The sequence below is a fragment of the Hydractinia symbiolongicarpus genome, chromosome 12 (genome assembly GCF_029227915.1).
Source record: "Hydractinia symbiolongicarpus strain clone_291-10 chromosome 12, HSymV2.1, whole genome shotgun sequence".
Classification (NCBI taxonomy): domain Eukaryota; kingdom Metazoa; phylum Cnidaria; class Hydrozoa; order Anthoathecata; family Hydractiniidae; genus Hydractinia; species Hydractinia symbiolongicarpus.
In genome coordinates this window covers 23,306,989-23,334,945 of record NC_079886.1, presented here as the reverse complement: position 1 = coordinate 23,334,945, position 27,957 = coordinate 23,306,989, and the positions used below count along the sequence as shown (strand labels likewise).

The 27,957-nt window shown below is 34.9% G+C and overlaps 1 protein-coding gene across 1 annotated transcript; it reads left to right on the top strand.

Annotated features, from left to right (window-relative positions):
* The first annotated feature begins 8,063 nt into the window (after positions 1 to 8,063).
* LOC130621431 (uncharacterized) lies at positions 8,064 to 27,277 on the top strand. The gene is made up of 16 exons (XM_057436715.1): positions 8,064 to 8,224; positions 20,364 to 20,519; positions 20,754 to 20,886; positions 21,589 to 21,639; positions 21,941 to 22,053; positions 22,174 to 22,861; positions 23,159 to 23,291; positions 23,808 to 23,870; positions 24,163 to 24,275; positions 24,352 to 24,396; positions 24,628 to 24,738; positions 24,863 to 24,958; positions 25,039 to 25,221; positions 26,030 to 26,103; positions 26,341 to 26,430; positions 26,699 to 27,277. The coding sequence occupies exons 1-16, from the start codon at positions 8,195 to 8,197 to the stop codon at positions 26,840 to 26,842; spliced, it is 2,223 nt and encodes a 740-aa protein (XP_057292698.1). The 5' UTR covers positions 8,064 to 8,194; the 3' UTR covers positions 26,843 to 27,277.
* Positions 27,278 to 27,957: the final 680 nt, after the last annotated feature.

Below are 27,957 nucleotides of genomic sequence, written 5' to 3'. Positions count from 1 at the left end.
TATCTAGAACAACCTAAAACCATTTACAACGATCTAGAACCAACACATTATATACATTTGTTGGGGACTTGTGATTTGTTTTTCATCATTGTGTTGTTGTGACCCAACTACAGACAAAGTCCCAGTTTTCCATGCAGGACTCTTTAGACAGGATGGCCTGCCACAAGACGGGTCGGTGCGTTCCCAGTTGGGATGGCCATCTATTGACGGGCCCAGCCCAACTTTGGACAAATGCATGCAAATTTGTCTTAAGTTGGTCCAGGCCCACCTATTGATGAAGGAATCTCCCGCTTTTGAAAACATTAATATTTGTATAAGAAACTAAGACTCTCAGATTTAATAGGATACTTTATATTTATCATTAACAAGAAGAACACCATATTGTATTACAGAGTCCAACACATATATATTTTCGTGTAACAAGTGCATGAAATATAATGAGACTATGGCACAAAAACGAGGCTAACACATGGAACCATAGCTATGGTTGAGGATACTACAGAAGTCTTCTTTGCTGGGTCTGTAAAATTCCTTTCATGCTCGAATTCAGAATCTAGCACTAATTTTTCAAATACTTTTTAGAAAAACCTTTATTAGCTTCTCTATTATTTTTGCTCATGTTATATTATATTTAACAAGAGAATAACGCAGATACAATACTCAAATCTGGTCTGTAAAGATTCTAGTTGCAGGGTGGCCACTCAAAATTAAAAAAAAATCCAAGAACTAATCAAGAACAATTCAAGAACAAAATATTGGTTTTCAAGGACAAAAATAATTTTTAACAACTTCAACAAAAGCTAATATCTTGATCAATTTATACATCAATATAGCATAATCTGTGATAATTTGAACAAAATAAAAGAGTGTAGACATGTAGAAACCTTGATAATAAAGTTGATATCGTTCCAGAAATCATTCTTTTAGGAGTACATAGCTACTTTGTGTACAAGTTTATAAATACTTATCAGAAAGCTAGAATTATATAGTAACAAAAGTGTAAAACTAAAAATAACAGAATATAAAAGTCACAAAATAACAAAGTTCAATAAATAGTGTTCTTCTCTTCTTGTTTCTAAAATCTATTTATCCAGTATTATGGAAACGGTCCAAAGGATTCTATTTCTTGTGTTTTATAAAACTTTAATTCTCAATTAAAAATAGAACATATATTGTATTGTATAAGAAGATCTTCAAATTAGAAAATGAACCAGACAAAATGACGCTAATATGAAGCTAATAAATAATCCATATATCTTGAAATAAACTAATGTCAACAAACTACGAGTATTATAGAGGTTATTAGTTTTTGAGATCTTCCTGCAGTTTTTTAATAGCCTCATCTAAATCCACCATTGTCACTTTTTTCTCTGTAATGGCTTTTCTGAATGCATTTGCTTTCAGAAACATAGCAATGTCATGGCTAACCTCGCCCTCATCAAGACAGTTGTTCATATCTTTGTTCAATGATCGAATACATGTATCTACCTCCATTCGTTTGCGTTTCACACTATCAATCTCATATCTATTATCTTTCTCTTGTTATTCGCTGCTTCATTTTCTTTTGATTTTTTTACTTCTTCAAGGGCAAATACATACCTAGAACGGGCTGTTTTACATGATGTAACCATTTTGGCAGTGATTTCAATATCATGCACATCTTTCTTGCAACACTTTAAGGCATCATATACCAACCGCTGAGCACATAGTGACTTGTTTTTAAGATTTTCGATAGTGACTTCTTTGTTGATGCTGAATCCTCTCTCGATCTGGCTTTGTCCATGTGAAATAGTGAAGACCATCACCATGACTTTCCATAAATCTTTGTATTTATCAGAACCGTTTAAATACTCGCGGTAAAAATGATCCAAACGATTATCAGAAAGGCTAAAGCCAAGAAACTTATCTTTATGAGTCTTAGCTGTGCGTGAGATGAACTCCTCCAACTGCAACTTGGCATTATCTGCTTCTTTTGAATTGATGTGATTTGTTGTGTAAAACTTGTCCACGACCTTTTCAAACTTAAGTAGACAGTTTTTACTTTCAATCATATTCTTTGGAACAAGACTAGACAAAGATCGAACAAAAAGGTGTTTCAATGGCGATCGTTCTTGTAGCTTTTCAATAATACCTTTAATAAGTGCAGCACATTCTCCTTTAAACTTCAACTTCTTTGTCAAACTGGCTTGAAGGGACGAAAGCAAGGTTTTGGTGGCAGTTGGTAACTTGACTAATTCCGGTGGTAAATGATTCTCTCGTTTCTGCAAATCAATTTTAATTAAAGAATAAGCTGAATCAGCTTCATCAATAACGGTTTTCCGAATGAAAATCTTTATTAACCGACGGATAATATTTTCTAATATTTCTGAAACAAATGGCATCATTGGATTATCCGTCTGGAATTGCTTCAGATACGAAGACATCATGCTGGCTACATCAACAAAGAATTGTAACTTTACTTGCATAAACATGTCAGTGTGGTGGGTGACCAAGGTGTCATACGAACTGTTTTTGCTTGGTTGTTTTGATTTGCATAAGGTTTGATAATGCTTTATGACATTCACAACATTTTCCCAAACTTCCTTTGCTCGGATGGCAACAGGTTCATCCTCAACCCAGCGTGTCTGGCAAAACATTATTGGAAAAACATCTGATTTGCTTAACTGAATATATAGATCTCTTCGAGCTGGGGAATCATTGAACAGCTTCCACATGGCCTTTAAAACCTTTTTCAATTTCCAGCCAGTTGCTTTTACGCCAGTCTGAAAGGCTCCGTGCACCACGTGTAATCCACACGAACCAACATCAATAATTTGGGGATATTCTTTCTCAGTACGATGCGATTTTAAATTTTCATAAACTTTCCAATTAGTGTTTGGTCCGTCCATGGAAAGCATGACCATTGATTTCTGGGGTAACGCATCAGTTGCTTGAAGAATCTCGTGCAAGATGTTATCTGCATTTGGGCGCCTGAAAAACCTTGAGGTTAGGTAACGTGTCTGGACTTCATAGAGATTTTCATTCCAGAAACGAATCTGAACGTCCATTTGTTCTTCCTGTTTATAATGATTCAAACTTTCGTCAAAAAGTGTGGAATAGGTTGGCGAATTTTTAATTTCTTGGAGCAAGATTTCCATGAAATATGGGGCTAATCCATGTACGATGTAGTACGCACATTTCGTTTTTGATAACTGGAATGACTTTGCTATGTCACTGTCAGGGAACATCACACAAAATAGCTGGTTCAAATTCAAGCAAGAACGAAATGAATGATGTGATGTTAGTACTTTCAGAGCCCAACGAATTTCAGCATGGGAAACTGCTAATGTACTCATCATTAAATCAATCTTGTTAGTGGCGGGGGAGGCGTCTTTGCTTGATGATGGCTTTGGAGGGTTACTTTTGAAGAACAGACCAGAAACTGGACTATAGTTTTTCACATTCACTTGATGCTTGTTGCCCTTAGAATGCGATGCTAAAGCACTTTTTCCCATTATAGTTATGTCTATCACTGTGTTACAAAGTCTACACAATGCTTTGTGTTTATCTGGTCCCCTTTTCAACCATATTTTAAACTGTTCATCGCTCAACCAACTTTCATTAAAAATACTTTTTCCATGCATTCTGGTACTTTTTTTACTAGACATTTTTTTACTATTCTAAAAAGATTTTTCATAGAATTGTAAAAACTCAAGAACATTCAAGAACCAAGGGTGGAAAACATACTATTTCAAGAACAATTCAAGACCAAATAAAATTCAAGAACATTCAAGAACATTCAAGGTTTTCAAGGACGAGTGGCCACCCTGAGTTGTGACGTATAGCTATGGCAAGCGCAATTGATTTTTTAGGTTGGCGAGGAAGGAGCCCTGGAAGAGACGAAGAGGCTGTAAGATAAAAGGCTTTTCAAAATACTTCAGTACATTGCAAATTTGAAAAAAAATTGTTACTTTGTTGTATATGTTCTGCCCAATCTTAGGACACTGCCCAATCTTTGGACATAAAAATGTCTTAAGACCGGGCAAGGCGTCACAAGATTGGGAAGGAGACCATGTAAGGCCCATCTTTAGACACCTTTTAAATTTTAAAAAAGGGATTGGCAACACATGCTCTGTTGTTTGCAAAACCCAACAACCATTTTCAGGCACATTAAAACATCATATTTCGGGTATATATATAATAAATAAAAAACGAACAACAAAAACTGTTGAGTAGACCAGGCCAGTTTTTGGGTATAGTAAAAATCGTAGCTAGCACGTATTATACATTTGGCTTTTACATACAGCTCGTAGTGACCAAATTTTTTTAAAAAAAGGTTTATATATAAAGAATCAGATAAATCGTTAGCTGTTAACTTCATTTTGAATGAGAAGTTTAGCTAGCTATAGCGATAGTCAGCCATATATGGTTAAATAGTTTCAATTTTTTTATACACATATTTATATAAATGGTATAAATTTTTCGCCTTTTGATTTGCCAAGAAAAGTTTCAATTTAACGTTCTTTTTAAGAGATACAGTCTAAAATTGTCACTGTTCTCTTTGTTTTCCACAATTGTTCTAAGATTGGACATGTATGTCTATAGATTGGGCAGTCCAGTCTTAAGACTGGCTACCCATTTGTCACTGTCAGAAGATTGGCCAGGCCAGTCTTAAGACAGGGCACGTTCCAAGATTTGGCAGAACATATATATATATATATATATATAGGAAGTTAAATGTTTCACACATTAAGCATATGTCACAAATATTTGGTGTTAGAGTCACCAGACTGACCCTATTTTTTGATCAAATTTTCGATATACTGAGTCGGAAAAGCTAGAATAACAAAAAAAATATTATGCTTGTTGTCTCCCCACAGCCATTACCCACCATTATGATTGTGCTTCGCTTTAAAATTTGAAAAGGGTTCTCAGAAACACGCAGAAACTCCATTTAAACGAGGTGACCAAGTTATCCTTAAATATCGGCGGTTTAATGGAGCGCATTGATAGCTGGATGGTTGGATACAATTTTTCAGATTTTTGAGTCATCATTCGCCCGACTGACTGACTCTATTTTTGGTGCTCAAATGGCTCTGACAACAGATATTTGTGATGTCTGCCTTATTAGTTTTGTATAAAATGATCCCTTTAAAGCCCTAACAATGCCCTGGTGTGATAAAATTGACTGAAAACAAAATTTTCTTCACCTGGAGACTTTCCCCCCATACCAAAGCAAAAAAAATTCACCAGCGTATAATCCGGCAACTCCGTGAAAAATACATTTAACCTCCTTAATCCATATCGTCAACATATCAGTTACTTTAAACTTTTATTATCTGTCGTTGACCATTCCGTTAGCCAGTCAGGGTAAACACTTAGCTAATTAGGCAATGGTAGGCTAATTAGGGCATACCACCTATTTGTGTGACTCATTGTAGCCTAGTAGGCCATATGTAACCTAGTTAAGACATTATATACAATATTTAATGGCTTTTCACACATTCCTAAGAAAAAATCTTTGTTCAGAATTGATAGTCTACGCGACCATGATTCCAAAATTGTCACTTGTGCCTCAATATGTTTGCGCGCGAGTAAAAATTATGTTAAAATGAAATATATAACCTAATTAGGTTAAGTGTCGCCTATTTAGGTGAACACTGCCACGTTTTCGTCCGCCATATTTATTTTTCCCTGCGGCGTGAATGGCTGAAATCCATTATTTAAAACAACAAATAGTGCCACACAAGGTTTGGGCCATAAGTTACCAATGCGTGATGCAAATAAGAAGATAATTGGTCAAAATTATCAGCAAAGTGGACAGATTTGATTCACATAAATTTTGTATTGCAAAACGCAATGATTTCGACATATTTACAACAGAAAGTTTATGTTCGCCTAGTTAGACTACGGGTAGCCTAACTAAACGACTCGCCTAATTAGGTCATGCCGCCTAAATTAGGTGTTTACCCTGACTGTTTAGCTAGCTAGCTAGCTAGCTAGCTAGCCAAATCTCTATGACCCAGAAAAAATTCCCTGACTTCTCTCAGGCTGAACCAACCGTCTATAATAGTCCATAGAAAAATAAAAATAGAGATATTATAATATTTTAATGCAAAAAATAAAATAAATGCACCATCACTCAGCGCACCATGCACAACTAATCCGCCATCTTTTACAAGAAAACACAACAGGTCAACCAACATCCTTTGCGAATAAAAATGGTGGGAAATATCGCGCACACAAGAAAATTGGATAATTTTTTCAAATCATCACCGCGGCGATTTTCCAAATTTTAAAAGTGCAGGCTCATCTTCAAACTGAGTGGAAATTCCTAGCTGAATTATTTGAAGCATATTTTGATTGAGTGACAGAAATTTTATAATTTTTAATCTACAAGAAAAATATTCACTTTACCTCTCTCGCGTGCGACATTTTACGATAATTGAAATTTTTTTGATCTTTTCCATTCTGTTCTGAGTAAAAGTTGATTGAGAATTCAAATTGTTACGATGCTTTTTGAAAGAAACAAAGAATCTGAAAAAAGTAACCAATCAAGATCGTTGAATATTACATTTTCGTTCTGTTCAAATCCAATCCGTCTTGATTCACAATAGTGGAAATTAAAATTATTAGATCTCCGTTCCGTTCTGATCCGTCCCAATGTAAAAAAAATATAATTATTGTGCTACGCACAATAATTATATTTTTATAATTATATTATTATATTATTAATATATATATATATATATTATATATATATTATATTATATATAAATATATAATATATATATATATTTATTAATTAAATTTTATTTGGGCTAGTATTGAGTGGACATAGGTCACGAGGAACAAGATTGTAAATTTAGGGGCTATTTTTGTAGTACGGTGGTTAAGAAAGCTCTACATATTTTGAAATTTAATCTCCTAGAATTGGGTAAAAGCGCAGTTTTTCCATAGTTACCATGACCGTTCAGTATTTTACCCGAAGTAACTGAAAGCACCAGGTGCCCTTGACATTAGCCAAGTTAAGTCGAACACATATTTTGAGATGAACTGTCGACTAAAGACAGCAGACAGCAGACACATATGCCAAATACAGTATTCTCTCCAATTAACGGACACTCTAAAAGGCGAACACCTCTGATTAGTGGACACTTTGTCCATGCACCGGCCGTTTTCTGGTCAAAGTCTCATAAAACTTTTTAATTAGCGGACACTCTGATTAGCGGGAAAATTTATTTGCAGGAAATGGCAACTATAGGCTTTTTTTCTATCCAATTAGCGGACAGTCCAAAAAATTAGGGAGCAGCATACAAAAATAATAAAATAGAATAATTTTAAAATATTTATTTTAAACACTTTAAAACTTTACAAGAAATGTCGGCTTTTACCGTCTCAACTTTCTTCGCAAACCAGTCAATCCACTTTTGTTGTCCATAAAACTTATATAAACCCGGTATGTCCAGATCATATCCACCTCTACGATTAACCCTCTTTCCACAAAACGCTGCTGTAAACGACTGTGTTCGGGACTTTCAAGAAAATGAAACATATTTTTGATATGTTTTGTGGCATGTGTCCAACAATGCTTTCGTTTTGTAAAGAATCAGTTCTTATTATTGCTATTGCATTTCCTTTCCTTAGTAATCATATTTGTGTTACCGAATAAAATTTTTTTATGGACAATGAATAGTAAGACACTCTCATCACTTGGATATTGGAAGTTTAACGAATAATAGTAGGGGTCTTTTAGGAAATGTGAATTTTAAGCATTTAAAGCAGCGCAGGCACGCGTAACTAGTGCCTGCTCTGACGGTATAAACTAGATAATTGCTTGGGAGATTTCGTGAAAAATCCGTACTAGAGACCCCATGCAAGAGTTGATAGCTCGTGTAAACCATATAACAACCTCGTCGCTGGGCATGGCACACGGCGTCAACTGTCTGAATCACCCTTGTATTCAGGGTTTTTTTGTCTTTAATAATAAACAGGCAAAAATCCCTGGGAATGAGGGTGCGTCCAAATCGTATATCTAAAACCAGGGAGGGGGAGTGCATATATTGAAAAAAGTATTCTCCTCCTCTACTATCGTAAAATGTGGGAAACCAAGACAAAATCAAAATGGTAAACAAACCGCTAAGCATGCGAAGATAAAATAAGCTGATTCATTTTATTCAGGGAGAGCTGACTCGCAAATATAACCAGAACTAATATGTCAGTTGGAGCACAATCTACATTTCAGGTATATTATATATCATAGTTTTTTTGTGTCTGGCATATTTTGATTTAGTTTTATTTTTGTATTCAGAAAAAATAGGTAGCTAGGCTAGTAGTCGGGGCGCTGAGTTAATTTATTTTGGGAAATTTAGGAGAACTTCTGATATTCACACAGCACAATCGTATATATAAAAGCATTTAAAAAACATTTACTGGCCTTCTTGAATTTTCTTGCTTGTCCTATTTTTAGAAATGACGTCACAGCATAAAAAAGCTAACAGCCACAACTATAAAACCCCACAGAAAACATATTGCCGTGAGCATTTTTTGTCGAAATGTAAAACAAAATGGGACTCAATAACGCGGAAGTTACTTTCGGCTCCGTAATTATGATATTAATGCGCATAAATCTTGTCACCAAACCTCTGTATGAGAAAATATCGAATATTTGACAGGAAATACACTAACTAATTTATTATCTAACATATACTTAAAAACCAAGAATATTAATGTTAATCTGAAAATAAAGTTTCTTCATCTTCTGTGTCATCCTCACTTTCGTCATCAGAACTATCGACTTTAACATCATTTTCGAGAATTATCTCGTCGTTGTCTGATCCTTGATCAACACAGTTACAGGAGCATAAATCTGTGCAAGGCAAATCATACGAGCTACAAACACAAGTTTCTTTGGCGCAAGATGATGACTTACGGCAAGAGCAAGAAACCATTTCCAATAGAGCATCTGGTGCAGGTCGTCTTAATAGCCAAATGATCTCTAGTTTCTCACCGTTGACATTCCATCCATGTCCATTTGGGCTTGGTAGGTTTGGATTTGCAACCAAAGAATTTCGAACTATCGCTGTGATATATGAAACTCTTTTACAATGATTTAATAGTGCATCTCGAGTTGGAGGAAGCTGTTGCGGCTCAGGTGTAGGTTTACACGAACAGAACTTTTTGTAGCGTGCGTCATCTGTGTTAGTTGCACTGACTCCATATAATTTGCAAACAAATTGCTCAATGTGTGGAAAGAGGTCAACATCAAATGTCGCAGATTTACCTAGCTTGGCAAACACATTTTGAAATATTTCGTTAGCTTTCAAAAAGTTGTATGGCTTCACTTTCCCTATGCCGTGAAATGCACTTGTGAAGTCATTACCTGTAAAAGCATGGAAAGCTGGAAGAGCCTCTGCAATTGCGGGACCAACAGCATCTCGAATTTTGGTCACACTTAAGATTCGTTTCCGTCCACCCGAACCGATCTGTAGATAAATGTTGATTCCAATTTTATTTTCAAAATGTACAGCATATATGACAATGTCACTGTCCACGGTTACGATGCATGCATTATCAACGCCAGTCACGCTTGCTTGGTTGCAACAGAGAAATACCTTGGTGTCTGCCTCTTCTTGGTGGTTTTCTAAGGACGATTCTTCTTCACAACATACACGACCGTTGACGACATATATTTTGAAAAATTTTGACAAACAATTGAAGTAAATTTCACGACGATCTAGTAGACCTACAAATCGACTTTCATTGGACCAGTCGTTTAATAAAAACTGAGTGATTTCTTTTTTGTTTTCGTCGTTGCGCATGTACTTCTTCAACTGAGATGGCTTCTTTTGATCTCTTCGTTCGATGCGTACTCCGAGTGTTCCATCTGCGGTACGTCTGCTTCTCTCATAGCCTTTCACAGAATTCTGGAAGTACTGGTCAGTAACGAAGTAGATGATTTGAGACTTACACCGCAAGATTCTCTTTAAAAGAAACTCTGATATATCCCCGAATGTGAGGAGTGGAATACCATCCAATTGCTGCAGCAAAACCATTCCATCAAAAATCGTACAACAATTCGTGGGTAAGGATTCTTCTGGGTCAATACCCTCTTCTATTTTCGCCAACACCTTAGACTTGACTGTTTTCACAAGCCCCCCATCTGGAAGAGCAAGAGCCCAAGGAATTGGACTCAAAGGTTAACTCAAGACTTCCTTCATCGAAATATTATTGCGGTTTTGTGCAATGATTAACAACTTTGCAAACACACTTCGTTCTGCAGCGATCGTAATGTTCTTCTCTTTTACCTTACACACCTTCTTCACTGCGACATCCTTAAACGTTTTGAGACGGGTTTTTTTAATTCGATCATAGAAGGAAATTTCATTTGACTTGATTCTTTTTTCAACAAATTCTTCCATCTCTTTTTTTCCAACAGAATGGGCTTCCAGTAAGTTTTTCTCGACGACTGTGGTAGCTTCCACACCAGAACAAATTTGAACAAGGCTGTCTCGGCTGTTAAATGGGCTTCCCCAAGAGACCAAAGTGTCGTAGCATCTCTGAACAGAAGCTTCGTCGAATTCCATTCTGGATTTACCTAATTCTTTGGGATGTGACATTTTTTGTTTGATTGTCAGCATGTCTTCGAGGATACTTATACATTTTGCAATAGTGTGGCTAGTAAATACCCATCTTTGTATAGTCCCAGGAGAAGTGCTGTATCCAGTTATTCCACCATGACATTTTTGTTCTCTGTTAATGGTTTGCTCTATGCATTGGTCACTGGGAACTTTATTGAATTTTCCAGGAGATCTTCTAACCGCAAAATTTCCGTTACTAAAGAGTTTTAATAAATTTTCTCAAAAAGCTACATGTTTAAACCACAAGTCGCCAACGCATTACGAAATATCAGACTTACGTGAATTCCTCACATATTCCGGGATGTGTTTCTGGCAAGTGCAGCATCTCCATGACATAGAATGTACAATAGCGGGAATAATTGGGACGGTCGTATGCAAAAAACCATGGCAGCATTTGGCGTGTTGCGTCTAGGTGCAATTCCCAGTTACCAATTTTTAAACCTCGTATAAATCCAAACAACACGTCCATCATCTCCATGAAAGACAACCAATACAATGCTGTTTTACCTGCTTGTTTAATATCACGTTCGTACTCTTCCATCAGTTCAAACAGACCTTCAAGGCCAGTCTCTTTCTCTGTGACATTCGGATAGTTGAAGTTGGTTGTTGTTCTTCTATGTCGTTAACATCTCCCGTTTCATCGTCGCTTGCTTCAGCTTTTTCTTTTTTCTTTTGTATGGTAGCTAATGTTTTTGGGTGGACATACGCATCTAAACATTTCTGATGAAATTTCAAATCGGAAAGATCGCCGCTCACTAAATCAGTGACATTTTCATCATTTCGAATTTCACTATAAAAAACGGAAGTATAGCGCTGTTACAATAAAGTCATGAAAACCACAAATTAAAAAATAAAACAATATAATCAAACTTGCAACATACCTTGCTATTTTCACTTTTTCGGCTGATTTTTCTGTGAATGCTCTTAACTTTGTTTCTTTCTTGTAATTGTTGTTGTGTATAATACATTTCACTTCTTGCTTACTTTTTTTAGCTGGAGATAGAACGAGTTTCATCGGTTTCTTTGAGCTCATTTTCGATAAATTTTCTTTCGCACATTCATTGCAACCTGTTTTTTATCCCTCCTCCAGCTGTAGAAACTCCCGCGTTACCACATTTAGCTCACGAATAAGAACACGGGGGTTTGTGTTGTTTGTTCAAATGTAACATATTTAGTTTCGAAAGAACAAAAATCTAAACTATCTGCTTTTACAAAAGCATTATATATTTAAAAAAAAGAATGAAATATTGAAAATTGATCGTTCATACATGTTTATATTTTTTGTTTTTGGAATATATGCAAGTAGAATTAAGAAGGCCAGTAAGTAAAATCGTTTATACTAAGTATTTATGTATCATCTGGTGAAGTTTTTGTAAGTTCCCCCGAATTTGCACGAACTCGTTTATTTTTCAGAACTCAGCGCCCTGACTATAGCTATAGCTAGCTATATACCTTTTTTTTAGAAAAATTGACAGCCACCCATGAACCTTTTGTTTGGTTTGGGAGCAAGGCTATAACTAGCTAGCTAGCTATAGACCTTTTTGAATGTTAACATTTTTGCAGTAAGCCCTTTTGGCTTTAACAATTGCGTGGCAGGCAAAAAGATGGTAGGCACAAGGTGAACAGAGGTCTCTGTTCTGTATGGATTACGAACGCTGCCCGGATTACAAACGTTGCCCGGATTATGTATGGCAGCTTAGCCCGTTTATAAACAGGACTATGTACTATGCCGGCTATGTACGACAGTTATAAAATATTATTTGGCACTCATAAAACGAACATAATCAGAGCAGGCCGGATTTATGTTTGATACTTTTTATTTTCGTTGGCACTTATGTATAACGGTTAAAAATATTAATTGGCACTTATAGAACGAACATAATCAGGACAGGCTGGTTTATGTACGGCAGTATACAGGGGCGGATCCAGAGTTGTTCAAGACTTACTCGAAGCATTGCTGAGCAGCAGAAATGTTTGGACTAAGGCTTGACTTTACCGGCTGGGGGTCTTGGGGGCGATAAAAGCCCCACAAGTGGGGTCTGGGCCCCAGAAACGTTCGCTAATTTGAGCTTTGAGGTACAAAAATCGCAGGAAATTGTCTTCCGATTCATCGAATTATCATTAAAACTTAATTAAAAGAAACACTAAGCTAAGAAAATCTCCTAAGAACATTTTTTATAAGAAACATCTCTCTGTTTTATATGTCATATTTTGGATAGATAAAACACTAATTTCACAAAAAAACTGTGCTAACATGTATAACTTAAACTTTTTATCAATCAAAAACAACAACAGAGATTAACAAGAATTAACTACAATAAAGTGAGACAATTGTGTGATATATTTCAATATTTATAAATTCTTGCTGTTTCTGCCAATATCAGGCTTCGTCAGCATGACTAGGTGAATCAAATTATCACACCAGCCATGGACAGCAAAATAAAACACAAACATAGCATAAACAATAAGAATATGGAAAGATCAGGATAATGAAGATGAAATGTACATACATGTGATATGAAACATACACACCTAAACCAATGTATTTATTTAGATGCACAGGAACTTTAGCTAGATAAATTGCTAAAAACAACAACAACAAGTTACTAGTTAAAAACTAATCTAAGGAGATGGCCACCATAAATAAATATAAATTCTTTGTTTATTTTCTTTAAGAAAATTAACTATATACTGTAACTGGGTTATTTATCCGTTTGCAAAAAGTAAAAAAGGGACTAAGCTTGTTAGGAATATTTATTGAGGAGGGAATTTTTGCAGAGTGATTTGATTCTATATATTGATAGTGAAGAAAGGTCTTGCCTAGGGAAAACAGATTGAAAAAGTCCCAGGCTAGTATACATTGATATAAAATAGAATTGGTACCAAAAGAAAAAGTTCTAACAAGGGGTTTGTCTAAAAGTTTAATAGAAGATCCTCTACTATTGTAAGTATCCGGGCAAAACGCTAGACTAAAAAGCCTATTAATATCAGGTGGAGAGGTTTTGTTTAGGATTTGGTGAACTAGAGGTACATTACAGATTTTGGTGGTATCAAAAATATCAAGAAGGTTAAGTTGCTTTAGTAGAGGTTTAGAGGGTTGGTTAAAGTCAGCGAAGGTGATGAGTCTTACTGCTATTTTTTGAAGTTTAAAGATTCGATCAGTATGGATGTTATGGGTTAGACACCAAACTTGGGAGAAATAAGAAGTGTGAGAAAGAAATAAAGAGTAGTATACATACAGAAGTATCTTTAAGGGAACATAGTGACAGAGTTTTGAAATTGCTCTATTACTTCTGGAAAGTTTGGTAGAGTTCACTTGCAGGCCGAAATAGGAAAGTTGTTTAGGAGGGTGGCAACCTGGAACAAGGGCAATGTAATGATTTGGTTTGGAGTCTACAGCAGACTTAACAATACTTTTATAGCAAAATAAATTTTTTAACTGATTCCCATCAGGTAAAATAGATAGGCGTAGCAATATATACTGCGTAAAGAAAGTTCAAAACTGTAACAAGCTGAACTTCTTTTTATTACTGTTGACAAGGCAAGTATTAACAGAAAAATCGACCATGTCTTAGGGGTACATGTGTTGATATTGCTTCTGCTTTCACTGCTTCCTCAGGAGAAAGAATCATGTCACAAACAATATGGGACAGGAAAAATCTGAATAAACGTTTTTCAGATATAAAAATATTTTCCTTCTTTTTAAAAAGCATATTGAAAACAAGGAGGCTTGGAATAAAAGGAAGGATGCAAGAAAAGTTCTATGGATGTCAAAATTCTTAAAACATCAACAAAAGAATTATCACCTACCAATACCAACGATGCTAATCTGTATAAACAGTCTCCTGATGGATTGGATCTTAAAATAATATATTTTACCATGACCTTCAATTAACAAACTTTGTTTCCTCATAACCATTTGAAGAGTTGTTTATTGACAAAACATCTGTTCAATGAGCTCATATTAGAAAAACAATTAGCCAGCTAGCTAGCTAATAGCTAGCTAAATAAATCTTTTTGTATTCATTTTTAATAGTCTGTTGTGAAAAGCTCTTCTCAACTAGCTTTTTGTAGCTAGTACTGAAAACCTTTAAAAAAATGTGAGGTGTGCTGGAGAGTAAAATAATAATTCCTTTATCTTCACACCTCCCTCAGATGGAATGTATATATCTGCACCTGAATTTGGACGCAGACTTTACCAAGGGATAAATATATCCAGAAAACAGAAATGTCAGAAAATGAACACTTTCTAAAAATTCTTTTTGCATTTCATGAAGAGATTCAACATTAGCACACATTAAATCATCAAGAACCCACACCAACATGTCTGCAGTAGCCATGATGGTAGGAAAGAATTCAAGCGTGAGTCTTTAACTGATCTTGACAGAGTGAGCATTCTCTTTGAGAATGAAATACGGATGTGCTATGATAAATATTCACCTATAAGTCTAATATTATCTGAGACTTATAGAACGAACATAATCAGGGCGGGCTGTCTTTATGTGCAACACTTTTATGTTATTTCTCCACTTGTAGAACGAACATAATCGAGGCTGACTGGGTTTCATGACAAGCAAATAGCCCAGGTGGCAAAGTTATTGTTGTTCTCAAATAAAACGAAATTTCATGAAAACTCAATTTTGCAATTTGACTTTTACGTGGAGACTTTTCTTTGCTATGCCAAGTTTTCAATGGTGTTTTATCTTGCAGAGAAAAATTACATTGAGACTTTTTTCTTTCTCTATGCCTAGTTTTAAATGGTGTTCTATCTTGCAGAGAAATCCATCATTCTGTGACAGTAATTTGTCAATGTTTCATTCACAAAAGTTTGAAGAAAAAGCGAATCACAGCCTGCCTGGCCAGCCATTATATCAGCATTCATAATCCAGTCACAACATAATTAGGGCAAAAAAAACATAATTGGGCCATGTGTACATAATCCAGGCGTCCTTTTTTTCACAATCTGTGCAGAACAGGTCCTTCTCAGTCTGTTTCTTCAAACAGAAGGTATAGACCTTTTTGAATGTTTACATTTTCCATGGTAAGCCCTTCTGGATCTAACAACTATCTCTATCTGGCATACAGAAAAATGCGGAAGCTTACTGAAGAAAGATCTTTTTCAGCCCATTTCTTTCTACGAAAACATTGTTGAGGCTTTAAACTATTATCAAGTGTAGATGGATAACATCTGGTTGACATTATTCATATAAAGTTGTAATGATAGACCTTTTTTATTGTATATAGCCAGCTAGCTAATTAAAAATTCTGCGGGAAATTACATGACAGTTGTGATGGCCCCTATATGGCTCCCTTCTCTTCTTAAAGGCGCTTAATCACCCTTTTCGAAAAAAATTAATATATACATTTTTTTTATTAATTTTAAAGTTCAGACAGAGCTATGCTTTTCCTGAAAATTTGAGGATATAAAACTTACCAGAAATGGAAATAATGATACTTTAATATCTTAAATTTATTGTTGTTGTTTTCTAGCCACGATGTTTAACGATCTTGTTGATCTCCTATTCCCGTCTAATAAGTGGGCCATCACAAAATGTTTGTGTGAAACTGTAGGTAAACAAACGACCTTAAGTTTAAATGAGCACTGGAGATTTCGATAATATCTCCATTATGGTAGGCTCCGTTGGAAAGACACAAGAAAAAAATAATTCCCTCTTATTCTATTCACCATTGTTTTTGGAGACCACAGTCAAACGAAACAGAAAGAAGAAATCGCAATATTGTCTCGTGGTTAATAATTATGATAATTAATCTTTATCACGCTCTGTCTTTTTTTATTGGCTTGACCAAGATTATTGCATATAATAAGCAAAAAAAAACCAACGAGGGAGAATGCATATTGTGAGAGTTGAAGATAGTTAAAGCATTATGGAGATAATTAAATTTAGGGCATAAAAGGGGAAATTCTAAAAATTTAGGTATTCTAATTGTCTAGATGTGATAATGTCTCCGTAAGGAAACGACAAGCTGTTTCAACAAAGGAAATTAATTAGAAAGTAAGACAGCTAGTGTGGCAAAGCTATCTTCAGAAACAACAACAAGAAGAGGTTGATGTTGCAAAGAAATCTGATTTCAGTAAATTAAAGCATTTAAGTAATAAAATATAACACAGAAACTTCAATTGATTTATCTGATTTTTCATGTTCGGAACTTTGTTGATAAATTTATAAAAGCATTACGATGGAAACACAGCTACAGATGCTCTCCCTCATTAATTATTTTTTTGTAATGGCATGAATCCAGCAACCATGTGATCAATTTTGCTCTGCGTTTAATATCGCATGATTCGTGCAATGAAATGTAATGGCGGTTCTGTAGGCTAGGAGAAATTGGGGTAAGTTTGCTATTTCTATGAAATTTGAACATGTTCTGGTCGTCAGTTTTAATAAAATTTTCAGGATTATATTTTTTCATGTATATCTTTCAATTTTTACTATAAAATAGGTACCTCAAAAAAAGTTGCCTACAGGGTGATTACGCGCCTTTAGGCTTCAGTAGGGCACTTTAGTCCAATCGGATAAGTATTATATATACCCGATCAAGGTAAAATTACCCAGTCAAGTGAGTCTGCAATGTCATTGAGTAAGACATGCCTCAATCGGGTGAATGTTTTATCTACTTCGATTGTAGGAAAACTGTTGGCATTCTGATTATTGTTTACATGGAAGTGCTATTAATTTTGCTCTGATTTATCAATCAAAAAAAATTCACTGTGCCATTCCAAAACGGAATGGATGGTTACTTGATTTAAATTGCCATCATCGTATGCACTTTTCTTGCTTGCGCTTTCTCAACAGTAGCTAAAGTGACGATAAACTTTAATATTAGAATTGATAATGTTTATAATCTTCATGATCTTTCTTTATCTTCATTAATCTTTCTTTTTCACACAACTCTCCTGTCGCAAACATACAAAACTCGGTCCCTGTTCTCGCATATGAAGTGAACTAGATGATGTCCTTTATATTGTTTACTACATTATAAATGACATGATCTAGTTCACTTCATGTGCAAGAACAGTGACCAAGAAGAAAGAACTGTGGTACAATTCGCCTTGACATTGAAGTGTCGTACTGCTTAACTTCTCAATTTCAAAGTATTGTACCTACTAATTACAAAACAATTTGCTTTTTTACTTGTTGTGATTTGTTTGCAAGATATTCGTTGTTAAAATTGCAAAATATTAGCTAGGGGAAGAAGCTTCTTGCCAATCATCATTTTGTAAATATATTCCTTTGGGAGTGGAGGGCTCATGACGTCAACTCCTGGATGGTAAATTTGGTGACTTAGCTGTGGTCCAGGATTTTTTATATACAAAGCAGTTTTCTATATATAACTAAGCGGTTGTTAATCCTTTGTTTTGTGTTTTAACATTTATAAAAGGTAATGAAGATGAGCTTGTAATGGTACTGAAGATAAGTAACAACTTTTTTGCTACTTCATCGTGAAAAAGTTGTGAGCTTTCAATATTGTTAAAAAAGCACCTTTGATATGAGGATAATACGTATGTGAAAAGAAAACAAATAAGCATAAAGTAATATAAAAAGAAACAAACAAACAACAACAAGAACGCATTTTATCTTCAAAATCAAAAATACGCTACAATTCTGTGTTCAAGTTGAACATTATGCAAGAGGTTCAGGTGGACCATACAGCAAGCAAAAAAATAAAAGCTAGCAAATTTCTCCATTGTACCAATATACATGCTTTTTCTTTTATAAACATATCAGGCTGGGATTTAAAGTTAAAAACAATAGGTCTATTGTTTAGAACAATAGAGAAAAACAAATAATAAATAAGAATAATGACCAGCCTGGGTATAAATTTATTTGCACAGCGCACGGAGATTAAGAATTGCCACAGGTTTTCTGCCAGCATTATGCCAGTAATTTGGTAAAAAGTGTTCATCTTTTATTAAAACTAGTTTTAAAAGAGTCTAAGCAGCTTTTCGATGAGGAAGCATGTTGTAAACGCAAGAAAATGTGGCTTTATTATTTCCTGTATGCAATAAATCACTCACATCACACAATAGATAATAGTTATAATATCCATGCGCGCAAAATGTGTTTGAACTTTCGTGTTAATGTTTGTTTCATAGAAACCATTCCTGATCTTCATACTTCTTTTGAATGTATGTACCGCTGCTCTATTTTTAGATTGAGCGTAGCAAAAGATGAAAATCGATTTTGTAAAGTTAGGTGCAATTTACACTTGATAGTGTCATATTATAAAGAATGAATGCGCTTTTTAAAATTAAAATGCTAAAGAAAGCTAGTTATATGGAAAATGGATATGGTGTTCCTCCACACTGGCTAAAGTAACTTTGACAATTGCCGTCAAGAATATGATTGCCATCGTAAATTATAAATACGAGGGCTTTTTTTTGCTACCATGTTTTATTCCTAATTCAGAGGGCTGGGATACAGTTTATCTAGCTGCTATCTCTAAATAGTTATGGGGTCAAGTCAAAATATAATTGATATGAATATAATTAATATTCACATTGGAAAAATTTCAACCTACCTTCCTACCCTCTTTACAGATATCTATGGCATCACTTTTTTACAATTTTACAATATATTGGTGACTATAAACTCATGTTTTTGAGGTCGATCTAATATCAGGCATAGGAGAAATACATTTAGACAGTTTCTTGTTCTACACTTACCAGGAGGCCCAGCATAATTTTTCTTACCACCTGGAAATCGGAATAGATAGGGTTGAAAAGATTTTCTTGAGTCGCAAACAAATTTTTTGCAATCAGAAAATTAGGAAATCCCAATAACAAATGGCCTCACTGAACTGTAGGGATTTGCTCTGACACATTTGTTTGCTACTAGGCTTTCATATAAGAGAAACGGAATTTTGATATCCTGGAAGAAAGCTTAGTTAACTAGGGTATTCCTACCCATTATAGAAAAGACAATTGAAAATACATTTTATTAATCAGTATTTAATTAGTAGTAATTTAGGTGCAGTTATTTCATGTAGCGAAGTAACAAAAGAAGCCCAGTCAGGAGTCAGTTAGCCATTCTGTCTACACACCCACACACATGCAAACTTTACATATGCGATGTGCTTCCCACAACATCAGACTGATTTATCAATTCAAGACATTGACAACATCTGTAACACAATTTTACCATGCTTCGACAACAATAGCCCTGAGAAATAGAATCAATAGTATAGATTCAGATTATTTTCTGAAAGATTTAAGGGACATTATCAAAAGTAAATTTTAATTAAAAATAGATTCTCGCCTCATTGGAACTTGGAAGTTAATAGCTGGTAGCACAATTTCTGTTGCACAGAAACACACAGTCTTTCATGTTTGTTCTTTTTCAAACTAAGGGGTAGGTTGTAAAGCAGGAATTGGTCTCAATTTTGTTCCTAAAATATGCCTGGTTTACCATGTTTTAGAAAATGTCGTCCTTTTTTTGTTGTCAAGTTGTTTAGTCCCAAATTGCAATGCACAGTGAATTGTATGCTAACGCTTGATTGGTCAGGTTATTTATATTCTTGCCATGTTTTTGTAAGATAAGTTGCACCTTAGATGGTTGAAAAAACAGCTGAAAATTTTCGCAATAAAAGACAAAATCAAAATGAACCTAGTTAAGTTTTAAAATTTAAGCATAGTCTCTAAAAATGAAACAATTATCAATCTAATTTTATATGAGGTACATAAAAGCTTCTCCAAACTGACATTTGTTTATATTATTTTTATAGTTAGCAAGCATCGTCAATGAAGCATCGATTTCTCTAGGACAACTACAGTCCTGCTTCTGCTCCCGTGGCACTAACTATGCAAAAACAAAAATCAAAAGACAACAACACAAGGGTGCTTCCTCTCAATTAAAACAATCCATCAGTGAAAATCGTGTTGTAAGTTTTATTGGTTACATGTCAACAAATGACCAAAATAATATAAATAAACCAATTATATATATTTTTTTCTAATCATCCAGGGAGGCTTTGTTTATATATTTTACTTTAGAAACTTTTTTCATATATATGTTTTACACAAGCATGCTTAACACAGTGGGAGAAGGCTGGGTTTTTTTTGTTCTTTTGGCAACATCACTCGCAGTAGTGATTGTTATTATTTTTATATTTTAGAATTGTGTAGCGTTTTCGGAGCTCGATTTCAAAACCTTTCATCCTAGCTGGTCAGCATGTACACCCAATACGAAATGGATTGCTTCAACACCATGTTCATATATTTCCACAAACTCTTTTATGAAAAATAAATGTAAGAATTACCAGAAAGTAAGAACTGCCATCAGAGATTGATGGAAGTTTTGTGTTTATATAAACTTATACATGTTTACTTTCTTCCATGAAATCACACAGAGAGACATAATAAATACCACTTTAATTTCCATGTTGATATTTGGATATTCGACATACTTCAATATTTCGCAATCAGTGTTAAGTATTATCTACTGTTTTTGAGGAATAATTAAATAATACAATCAAACCTGTCTTAGACGACCACGTTTGGTTCTCTGATATGTTTTATGGTCGTATGCTACTTTATAAGAAATCCACCTGCCTAATGCAATCAACAGCCACTATTTTTTTATCCCCAAGACAAGATAATACCTGTGTAAGATGATCATTGTGTTTTGTTTTTAATATTTCGACTGTCTCTTACTTTTCTACAGCAAAACAGGTGTGGTAATGCATTTACATTTATATTAAGCTTGTATAACTTGGAGAACGCTGGCATAATTTTAAACGGTTTCTTGCATTCCACAAGTTTGGTGAAGGCTATAAGTCTAAGGCAACCACACCAGTGACGGGCACTATTACAAAAGTTTTTGTAAGACAACCAACTACCCAACTATTATGACTATTTTAGTCCTCAAAGTGACCGTCTTATACAGCTTTGACTGTTGTTTAATGAAATAAAATATCTTTTCTAAGTTGTTTTAAACTTACCCGTTTTTAGATCTTTATCCAACATACCTGCATCCGAAGACTTCGTTTAGACAATTACATAGTAGGCCGACTTTGTTATTCGTTTTTTAGTTTGTCCTTTTGTTGTTGTTGTCTACTGTTACAGAATTTTCATTTTAACATTTACATGACCTCCACACAGTAAAATTTTTATTTTCACATCCATTTCATCTTTATCTTAATGGTTTAAATGGAAGGAGTTTTTTTGACTTTTGGATTTAGTGAAGAAAATATCCAACCATTTTAGTATTTACATAAATAAAGAAAGGTTTGCTGAGATAAAAGAGTGTCTCCCTGGTGTACCCTATTAATGTAATATAAGAATGTTAACATTTTTTTTACAGATCTTCAAGCACGATTTAACAGCACATATCTCTCTCGTAATCGTGTAATCTTTCTGGAAGATATTGCCAATCAACAGACAAATAATGTACTTGCTCAAGCTGAATACTTAAAAGTAAGTTGAAGCATTTTATTACATATTTTTGGTTTTACCGATCAGTTTTTCTGTTTTCTGTAAAAACAAAATTTGCAATCACAACCAAGCAATCACAATTTTATTATTTCTGATACTCAGGCGGTGATTACGGAAGACCCTGAGTATGTGGTTCGAAGGTATGAAAGTGGGCGTTATGCTAGCAACGAGGAGGTGAAAGATTTGTACATGAAAGCATTGTTACTCACCAACCAACTTTCACCGGCAGAAGCACAAAAAAGGTTTGCAACTGCAAAGAGTAATGGACAATTCACATTAGGAAACTTGTCTAAATTTATGTCTAATACTACTAATAACAATGATGGGCCTGTAGGAACTGAAGATCAGCCTGTCCATGTAGTAATGAATTCGAGAAAGGGCTCCTTTTTTAAAGAGCAATTCTGGAATACTGTTCGATTTGGTTTATTAGTTGGTGTTTTGCTTTACGGATTTACGTATATGCAAACGAAGATGCTGAATGTGAACCAGAAAGAAATTTTGCCTGACCAATCAGAGAAAAAGTTCAAGTTTAGTGACGTTCAAGGCTGCGATGAAGCTAAACAAGAACTGGAAGAAGTGGTTGAGTTTTTAAGATGTCCAGAAAAATTTGAAAGACTGGGAGCACGTCTTCCAGGTGGAGTATTACTCATTGGTCCACCCGGAACGGGTAAGACATTGCTCGCGCGTGCCATTGCAGGTGAAGCAGACGTCCCGTTCTTTTTTGCATCCGGTTCAGAATTTGACGAAATGTTTGTGGGAGTTGGTGCAGCAAGAGTGAGAAAATTATTTGGTAAGTATTATTGTCCAATTGACCATCATGGAAAAAAAGCAAACAAGAATATTGTATGTGACAGTTTGTCATAGCACATATTGTGTCCTTTCCCTACTTCTCTATCGGACTTCCAATCAGCGTAGCTCCTGGAATCGCGGATCGAATCCTGCCGGCATGGGATATGTTAGCGATGCACAAAGCAACTCTGCCTTAAACGAAGAAAAATCTTTACAACATGGGAAACAAGTGCAACTTCCTACTTTGGAAAGTCTGTGTATATTTTTTAGATTTAACGAGTATAATTCTATTTTTTAGCTGCAGCTAAAGAGCATGCACCATGTATTATCTTCATTGATGAATTAGATGCAATAGGTGGAACTCGAATTTCCAACGATCATCAGCCTTACTCAAGGATGACATTGAATCAACTTTTAGTAGAGTTAGACGGGTAAGAAGGCGAAACTTTGTTTTTCTGTGCTGCGAACCAGTGTATAATGAATATTGATTGGAGAAAAAGGTGTGCACTTTAGAGGTGTCTTTTAAATAGAAGTTTGGGTGTTTTAAAGGTGTAAATTAGAGATTCGTACATCCTAGTTAATGGGTGTCCTTGACATTTATGACACAGTTAGGTATATATAAAATAAGTAACTAAATTTATAATAAAAAAGTGTTTAGCGTTCAGGTTTTTTTTATAATCTGCTATGATTGTCCTGATATCTGCACCAGACGAAGACTCGTACCGAAATGAGGAGAATGGTTCATTCTTTTGAAATGAATATTTGACTGCCTGTTGTTAGTATGGCTCTTGTAAAGGAAACTGTCATTCAGAGTGGAAGAAACTGTATATATAGTTTATAAAGTAACTTCTAAACAGAGGTTTTCTTAGTGAGTTTGTCCAAGGATACATCTAGACCTCTAAGAAAGTATGATCACGATAGTCATAATGTTATTTGTTATATTTTAGATTTGATCAAACTGAAGGTATCATTGTGATTGGAGCAACCAACTTCCCAGAAATTCTCGACAAGTATGCTACATATTATGAATATATATTATAAATTTATTTTAATCTTTTTTGAATTGTAGTGAGAAATGTCGAGGCTACAATTATCTTTGAAAGTCCGAAAATGTTATCTGATTTAAAAAGAAATCGTAAAAAGTTCCTAAAGCTTGAACTAAGTTGGTTTTCATTGTTTGTGTCACAGGGATGACTACAGGAGTGTTTATTTTTCCAGTATGTCAGCACTAAGTTTATATATACATCAGCTGGCTGGTAGTCTCTTGTACATGTGAGTTACATACTGTGTTCTTTGTGTTAGAGCTCTGACGAGACCAGGACGGTTTGACAGTAAAGTTCATGTCACCATGCCGGATGTGCGAGGAAGAAAAAGCATATTACAACTGTATCTAAAAAAGAGTTTGTGCGGAAAGGGTAAGATGTTATATATTTCTCTCTTGGCTGTTCATTATGTCGATCGTAGTAGGTTCACAATGTTATTATTTGCTAGATGTTGACGCTGAAATCATTGCGCGTGGAACTCCAGGATTTTCAGGTAAGATGAAGTTATAGAAAAAACTTTATTAGAAAAACCTTTTACGCAATATCTGGTAATCACAACAGTTAGTTGTGACAGTTTTGTACTATTCTAACCCTTTAATAAGAAACATTTAAGAGGGATGGAGGGATCCTTCTGCCAACACTGTTCTGTTAAAATAAAGTTAGTTTCGATATCAATAGCTTTTTTCTTTCGCGAAATATTTGCTTGAAATAATTCGGTCTTCAGGTGCTGATTTGTGCAACCTGGTAAATCAAGCTGCATTGCGAGCGGCTTCAACTGATTCAAAGCTCATCAATATGGAGCACTTCGAATGGGCCAAAGATAAAATAATTATGGGTAGGTTGCAGCTCAGTTAGTTGTGTGTCCAGGAGACACTGGTTTGAAAAAAATTACGCTCATTTTTTCAATAAAACAGCTCTATAGAAATGCATCATATGTAGATAAATAACGTATACTTTAGGTCCTGAACGAAAAAGCGCTGTGATTGAGGAAAAGAATCGAACTCTAGTTGCTTATCATGAAAGTGGTCATGCTATTGTGGCCTTGTTTACACCAGGTGGATTTTTGATCTTCTATTTACGCAATAGATCTTGTATGTTGAATTCGTAATGTTCATACTTAAGTATTTTCTTTTAGATGCACAACCAGTACATAAAGCCACAGTGATTCCTCGTGGTTCAGCTTTAGGTTACGTTATGCAGCTCCCTGAAAAGGATGAACTAAGCTGGTCAAAGAAACAGCTTCTTGCAAAGATGGACGTATGTATGGGTGGTAGAGTTGCTGAGGAAATGATTTTTGGCGAGGACTCTATCACAACAGGTACATTGGTAGTATTGCATATTTCTTAGTACCTTCCATGTTTTCTTACGCCTTCCATGTTTTTTCTAAAGGATTCACGCCAAGCGTTTATATAAGGGCGTTCTTTTACCCTTGATATTTTTTCGAAAAAGTCGTTAGTGGCTAACGACCAATCACGCCAATGTAGGAAAAGAATAGAACAGACGCTCTTTGAGAGTAGGTTTTTAAATACGTCAAGGTAATTCTGCGAATCTTTTACTTTCGTTATATTTGCACAGGTTCGTAAAATTTTTAAATCTAATGCACTAATTCTGTAGAAAATGAAAAAAAAACTTTTTTTATCACGTTAATTGCCTTTTTTTAAATTTTGAAGTCCTTGAAAAAGTCGTAAAAGTTTATTCCCGTAAAAAGTAAGGTCAGTCGTGAACCGCAAAGGTTTTTCCCCGCGAAAAATGCCAATAGTAAACTTCTATTTGGAGGTAAAGTTGTTCTTTTAGGTGGTTTTTTTTCCAGCAAAATGTTGCAATTAATTGGTCTCTAAGAATGTGTAAAAACTCTAGTCAGAAATAAACAAAAAAACTTGTCGAACCACAAATATTTTTTCTGCGAAAAATTCCAATTCCGTAAAACTGCGGAAGTTTTTCCTCGCAAAATGTAAATATTTCGCGGTAAAGATGAAGCGCAAAGTTACTTCTGCAAACACTTTTTTTCCTTAAAGTAGCAGAAGTCTATTGATGGCTGAAAAAATTTCAGTACCTTAGAAAACTGTATCCCTCTCACCTCCAACGTTTTGAATATTTTTTTATCTGTTCATATGTTATCTGTTTAGGTGCTTCAAGTGACATGCAGCAAGCAACAAAGATAGCTCGTGCCATGGTCACACAGTATGGTATGAGTGATAAGGTAAAGTTAAAGGGTGGATGCATGAAGCTGGATTTTCACACAACAAAATCCGGATCTGGCCGGGTTTAAGGGCTGTTCTGTTGATTATTCTTTTGTTTTTTGGTAAAATTTTTAAATCGAATGGAAAATGTTCTTTAACCAATCAAATTCCATAAATCACGATTTTTTAATCCAATCCGTCCCGTTTCGTTCTCCAGCCCAACAATAACATGTAGGATTCAACATATTTTTGTATAGGTCGGTACAGTATTGATCGATGAATCACAAGAGAAATTAAGTCCGGAGTTGCAGTCGGTTATTGAGGGTGAAGTAAAAAGGCTAATACAGGTAATACAGTTGTGTTTAAAAGTTTTTTGTTTTGATTTGATGTTAGTAGAGATTTTTCAGAAGTACGAACAGAATAATTTTTATCCATTGTTTAATCGTTTTGTATGGTCTTCGAATTATTTTGAAACATTCGTTGATAACATGTTGAAGCTTTAACAATCAAAATAACTTTCTACAAGAGATACCCTCTAATTTACATCCTTTATACTCACATCTATTAGTCCATTTTGTCGATGCCTTGAGTTTTCACACTATTAATTTTTTTTAGGAAGCCTACTTGCGAGCGAAGAACATTTTACACAAACGATCCAAGGAGCACAAGAGGCTTGCCGAAGCCCTGTTAAAATACGAATCCCTAGACGCTAACGAGCTTCAAAAAGTCATAAGTGGACAACCACTTGAAAGCAAATGAGACATGTTTCATAGATGTTCACAAATGCTGGAGGGAGTGCTTGACTTTTCTTTTTGTTTTTCGTTTTCTCCTTCGTTTTTTAGCAATCAAAATATCAAAAATGCGTGGCAAAATCAATATGTTTATGTTGTCGTGTAACAGTGCATGAAATGCTAGCGTCGTGCTACGGAACACACCAATCGGTATTGTACATCGTGGCGAACACGATTAGAATTCTTTTCGTGGTTTGAAAAAGGTTTGATATGCAGCCATTAGGAAGCTGTTAATAAGACTTTGGTTCTTTCTAATCAGAACAATCAAAATATCTCACATTCCTTATTAATAATCCTGCGCCTAATGGAAAATTAAAGTTTATATATCAGGAAATTTAACGTCTTTATCTAGATGAGGCGGTTGTAATGGATATTAAGCTTCAAATATTCTCTAACGCTGTAATTATCGTGTGTTCTCCTACAACGTGTTTAAAATGTCTTTTTTTTTAAAAAAGTAGACCAACCTCGTCTCCAGGGTTTCTTAAGTTTAGAGTTTGTGGTAGATAAACTAAAAAGTCCTGTATATAAAATTTTGCATTATAGGTTGTTTTTTTTTTGATTTTCGATCGAACAATAAAATAAAATACAAGTTAAAAGGAGGCGGACGAGCAATATGTCGTTTCCGCCAATATTTCGTTTCCGTCAGAATTACATAATGTCCGTCAATAGATAAACATCAATCATATATTCATATGCCGACATTAATGTGTTGTCGAAACGTCCATTCAAACTTAAATGTCGCTATTTTAGTCAAAAACGAAATTAGCAAACGTTCGTTAACCTTAGTAATTCATTTCATTGTTTGCAGTCGAAACTGTTTTTGTAAAATAAAAATTGTTTACATCCGTGTGTTAAACCTTAGTTCTTACGACAATAAAAGTTTACTTCCGTATATAAACTACAAATTGCTTAACCTAGTTGACTTGTTAAACTGCATGTCACCCTTCTATTCCAGTCACGTGGTGCGAAACATAACTAATTTTCGTATCCAGTCCTTTTTCTTGTTCAAAACTATTACGTGATCCAAAATAAACTACGGAACCAGTATTGAGCTTGCGTTTTTAAAATCATCCTTTTCTTCCG

Excerpts from the sequence above, each read along its gene's own strand:
- LOC130621431 (XM_057436715.1), top strand. The coding sequence starts at position 8,195 with ATGTCAGTTGGAGCACAATCTACATTTCAG. Across the intron at positions 24,397-24,627 it reads TGGAACTCCAGGATTTTCAG|GTGCTGATTTGTGCAACCTG; the intron begins GTAAGATGAAGT and ends TTCGGTCTTCAG. Across the intron at positions 24,739-24,862 it reads CAAAGATAAAATAATTATGG|GTCCTGAACGAAAAAGCGCT; the intron begins GTAGGTTGCAGC and ends CGTATACTTTAG.